The sequence below is a fragment of the Etheostoma cragini genome, unplaced genomic scaffold (genome assembly GCF_013103735.1).
Source record: "Etheostoma cragini isolate CJK2018 unplaced genomic scaffold, CSU_Ecrag_1.0 ScbMSFa_646, whole genome shotgun sequence".
NCBI classification, from domain to species: domain Eukaryota; kingdom Metazoa; phylum Chordata; class Actinopteri; order Perciformes; family Percidae; genus Etheostoma; species Etheostoma cragini.
Genome location: NW_023269257.1, coordinates 3,252 through 8,594, shown reverse-complemented (window position 1 = coordinate 8,594; position 5,343 = coordinate 3,252). Strand labels below are relative to the sequence as shown.

Sequence of the window (5,343 nt, the reverse complement as noted above, 5' to 3'; positions counted from 1 at the left end):
GGTTACTCGGTTCTCCGGTTCTCTGACTCTCAGGCAATAGCTGGAGAGCTATTATAGGTTGGCTATATAGTGTGTGTTGTGTAGTTATGCAACTATGACATATTAATTTCTACAGCTCATCACCTCTGTTTATGAAACGTGCTAATATCCATAATAGTAAGTACCTTAGCGTAAACTATTACTTTCTTTCAAGATTTATCCTTTAGTATATTTGCTATTAAATACTTTTGTATTTACTTAAGTAAATGATCTACAGTACATATTGCATCACTGCCTGCTGTACTAAACAGACAGGGATGATTAAACAGGTATTATTGTGTAAAATGCCTTTTAATTACAGTCTCAGAAATATGTATTAAATAAATGTAGACAGCGGTGGCAGTAGGTCAGTCTTTAGGGAGTTGGGTTGGGTGCTGGAGGGTTGCCGGTTCAAATTCCATCTGATCCAAAATATGTCATCTCTCCATATGTAAATGAATTAGAGAACTAGTACTTCAGGCCTGTGTGTAGTGGTCAATAACAGAGTGTAAATTGTCATTTCCCCACTGGGGATCAATAAACAGTATAAGTTAAATTATATTTCAATAAACAGGTAAAATGACTGAGCCACACTCCATAAAGTTGCTGTGGGGGTCACATGACACACAGTTACATGTGTGCAACTAACTAACTAAAATTCTCCAATCAGTAATAAAGTCAGAATAATTATGACAAAAATGAGATGGAAATGCTTTAATAAGGGCACAATTGTTTCACATTACACCAAACTTAAAGGGAATGAAAAAAATGAAAAATGATGTGTATAGCTCAGATGAAAAAGTGAAAAAGGGGCTCAGGGCACAGTAGGGATTTGACTTGCAAGCATATTTTACTAACATACTGTATGCTCCTCCATTGCTCTCAGGTTTCTTGTCCTGGAGTTCATCTGCCAGCCAAGGATGACATCTACCTCAGCATGTGCTTCATGGGCCAGTACCATCGGTCTGAATGTCTCCCTGCCGTCTTCCCTCTGCTGTTTCACGAGAAAATGAAATTTGAAAAGGCAAGGCCTATTTTATCCATCTGGGAAAAAAGGACAGATGAAAGCAGGAATTGTCGCTGAACGGTTTGATGATTTGGCAAATTATATCAATCATATGCTTCTTCAGTAGGAGAAGTAGTATGTTACGGTTTGTACAGACTAAACCAGCACCAACAAATGTGAGGGGCTGCGTTGGAGTGGGCGTATGGATTTACATGGTGTTAGTTAGATCCACTTATTGCTTTATACAGTAAAAACTCTCTGTAGTGCTATAAATAAACTTGACATGTCTATACAGTCCTGTAGATATACTACAATGATACTGTTTGTGAAATAAGAAACATGAATGTTTTGTTTTTGTCTAGATTTTTAGGCATGCAGTTGACCCTGGAGACATTGCTGTAATGCTGGAGTGTAAGTTACTTCATATAAACATACATAATAAACTGATGTGGTGGCATACTCATATTTAAACTTCCTTTTCACACATTAACGCAATTAATCCCACATTTTTGGGATGTGTCACTTGATGAGTTATACTCTGAATGCAGTGTTATTTTGTGAAAAATGAAATGAAAAGGGAACAAGTCAGTGCAAAATGTTTTGTGTCCTAACAAATAATTAGGTTTTCCATTTTTTTTGCCAAATCTGTCGCCCCTATCTGCCCTATCAAAACAGTCCCTCACGCCACCCTGCCATCTTTGTCAGGTGACCCACAATGCAATGGTGCCATGTCAAAGATAAGAGATAAACTTTTGTGGTGAGGGCTGTCTTTGGTTCTTATCTTTGTGGCACCATGGCATTGTGGGTCTCTCATCGTGTAATGTCAATGATTTTTTGTGGCCTTTTATGTTGAAATGCCCATTATAAAAATTCCAGCCAGAATAATCTAATGCTGTTTGAAAACCACAAAGTAATGTTGAAAAAGAGAGTGTTGGAAATACATTTCTAAAATGATGATTGATCACAAAATCCGCCGTGAACACCATATTAAACATGTGAGAGCAAGCGTAGCACAGTGTATTGGAGTATTGGAGAAAGCCAGGCATTTTCTAAATAAGGGCGCACTCTATATTTTGCGTAGTTCTTGTGTTACCATATTCAGATTGCTGTGTTTGTTATGAACACACCAATGTACTTTAATAAAAAAATATTAAAACCTTAAAATGTAAGGTTCTTGTAGAATTTAAGACTGCACAAATTTTACATTTTAAAAAGCAGACCTCTCATACCAATCTCAAAAGTATAGTTTATTTCTTTTTTTATGAATTTGGTAGAATGTACTGCAATTATACAATTTAATTTGAAAAGAGAAGATACATAATTTGTCAGAAACTCTTAGGTCCTGAATCCAAACACAGACCATGTCAATGGAGGTGGTGAAAAAAGGAGTATTTATTGAATATTGGTTAACGATCTTGCAGGGACTGGCTGTCATGTCACAGCTTAAATATTGTAGTGATGATCATCAGGACCAGGTGAGTAGATTGCTGAAGAGAGATATTTTTGTGTTATTTAAAATGATAGATAATTAGATTGGGCATTTGTCTATGTAAAGACTAAGGGTTTGAATGCGTCTAATGTGTGGTATATATATATAAAAATATATATATATTTTTTTCTATTGGTATTTGTTTTAGAATTGTTATTCAGATATAGATGACCTTGGTCATAGTGTAACAGAAGTGTGTTTGTGTTTGCAGTGGCGGACACTTTGGCCTCTTTTGAAGAAGATGCCCGACGTTTCTTGTTCCCAGAGCCCGAGCTTGTTCCCTCCTCCTCTGGAGTGGACCGAGAGGTTCTGATGACCCGAGCACCTCACTTTCCAGTAGGTCCAACTTTGACACATCAAAGTGTGTAGTTATGTGTATTATCAGCATGTGTAGCCTGTTGACGTTCTTTTTTAGAACATTTTCTGGACCACAGGTCTTGGGCACAGCAGCAAGGAATAATAAGTAATGAGGGACTATGACACTGATCTTTGCAGTTTAATATGATCAAGGTACAAATATTTCCTCTCCTTTCTTTTCCCCAGGGTATCGCTCCACGCTTGGAGTTTTCCACAAAAACAACCATCATTGAGTGCTCAGCTGATGACCGGATCAACATTTACCATAATGTAACCATGGTAAAGATTATATGACGTGGCTTAAAATGTCGAGTATGTATAATAAATCCAACTGCATCAAAATATATCAGAGGAAACCACATTAACCAAATTAGATTTTTGTCAGCAGCCAACGCATGCATGACACAAGTCCTCTCCCTGTGACTTTAAATGGGTTCTTTGAATTCAATAATTTTAGCAATAATTATAATACATTAATGTAACTTTATAGTAACAAAATAGTACATGGAATCAAAGAAAAAATAATAATGCCAAATTTCCCCCCGATTTACTAGTTTACATTTGCAAAATGGAACCATTAAAAGTAAGCTGAATTAGCTATTAGCTGTTTGTAGTGTATCCATGGATGTACAGACATGTGTCATTAGTTTGTGTGATACTGAAGAAAAATTCCAAACATGTTGCTTCCCAAGCAACATCTTTTACCTATGATCTCTGTTATGAACAATAGAAAACAGATATGATATAATGTATGTCACAGGGAATCTAAGAATATGTGTGTGTTCATCTTCAACTGACATATGAATTTAGGAAGGAGTGCGATGTTTGAAGCAATTTGCAGAAGTTAAATTGATGAGTTGAAATGTTCCTTTATGTGTGTTACAGCCACTGCTGCAACTGCTTACTGTGGTGATGAGTGTATGGTATATACTATATATAATAAGGTACTATTTTTGTTGTGTTGTGTTTTGATCACTGCATACACTCCTTTTCACCTGACACGGTATTGCTGCCTCATGTCTCGCCCTCCGAGGACCTTTCTGGCAGCTGAGTTCTGAACAGAGATAAGAATACAGTAGTAGTCAAAGACAATTATATCTCTGACGGACAAAAATGATTTTATTTTGGGGATTATCTTTTTTTACCTGCAGAAACCCTAACCGGACAACGTCCTTGACCCGCAACTCAAAATTAATTTTTAAATCCAATGTAACGCCTGTTCTTCTTGCAGAAGGTTTGGCAGCTAGAAAGCCCATTTTTAGGATGCGGCTAGTTTTGAGGCGTCCACTCTTTTGTTTCCAGAGGCCAGTGATGAAGAGGAACAGGACACCCTCCAGCAGACCCAAGAGCTCCTCTCCCCAGAGGAAACAACCTCAAACGCTTGGAAGGAGACAAGGTGGCAAGGCGTACAGGGGACGACACAGTGGCACCAGGTCACCATCATACATCTCCAGATCCCAGTCCCTGTCCCCTGTAAGAGCTGACACACAGCGCCTGGCCCGGCTCAGCCTGGACTCTGCACCTCCTGGCCCAAATGACTGGGACACAGCTAGCATCTCCCAACCTGTAAGCACACTGCACTTTTTTATTCCAAAATTGGCAAAAGATTTTCAAAAACTGGCCATCATTTCCAGCCACTAGATGGCAGAGAAGAGCTAAGTTAGGTACAAGAGTTATTTCTACAGCACTGGGCTTTGTAACTTTTATCTAACTAGTGCAGTGCACGTTGAAAATGTTTCTGTTTGGAACAGGCCGATTGCATGGCCTGTGGTATAGCAGCTTGTAGAATTCCTAAAAACCAAATTGTACCTCAAAATTACTTACAGAAGGACCCAGTACCACATCATATGCATGTCCCATGTACACCCTACTACTAACTTACCGATTTACCTGATAGAGAACGTTAAAATATCACGATGAAAATGTGGAGTAACAACAGACTTTAGCGTCATCGACTCATGGCAGTGCGCTACCCACCCCGGCTTCTTGTGAGAGATAAACAGCACATATCTGCATTAATCAAACTACAGTGTGTATGTGTGTGTGTCTGTGTGCAGAAAGAGAAAGAGAGAGAGAGACTGTGTTGTCTTGTGTTGTATAATGGTTAACAAATTCAGGTTTAGCGGCCTAACAGTTAACGGTGAAATAGGGGATTTGATTTACATGGGTAGTGTGGCGATTAAGACTTTTTTGGGGGCTTTTTCCCTTTATTTCAGAGTGACAGTGGATAGACAGAAAAAGTGGGAGAGAGAGATGGGGGGTGAGACCCAGTAAAGGCCCGCAGGTTGTATTCCATCCTTGGCCGCTGCAAAGGCCTCCGCCTACATGGGGCGGACACTCTTAGTGGGTGAGCTAAAGGCTGCCCTAGTTAGCAATATACTTAAAGAGGTTTTTTAGCACTATTTTTTGCCCTTATGCCTGTAATTCTGCACTAAGCCTGAATTTTGGGAAAGAGACTTTGGATACAGTATTA

General features: G+C 38.9%; 1 protein-coding gene across 1 annotated transcript in view; it reads left to right on the top strand.

The window, feature by feature from the left end:
- The window catches only part of LOC117941377 (spermatogenesis associated 6-like protein), a 4,977-nt gene extending 466 nt beyond the window's left edge, over positions 1 to 4,511 (top strand). The window contains exons 2-6 of the mRNA XM_034866422.1: positions 905 to 1,042; positions 1,387 to 1,472; positions 2,708 to 2,849; positions 3,057 to 3,149; positions 4,173 to 4,511. Of these exons, the coding sequence (XP_034722313.1) occupies positions 905 to 1,042; positions 1,387 to 1,472; positions 2,708 to 2,849; positions 3,057 to 3,149; positions 4,173 to 4,511 (798 nt within the window). The remainder of the gene's footprint in view (positions 1 to 904; positions 1,043 to 1,386; positions 1,473 to 2,707; positions 2,850 to 3,056; positions 3,150 to 4,172) is intronic.
- The last annotated feature ends 832 nt before the right edge of the window (positions 4,512 to 5,343 follow it).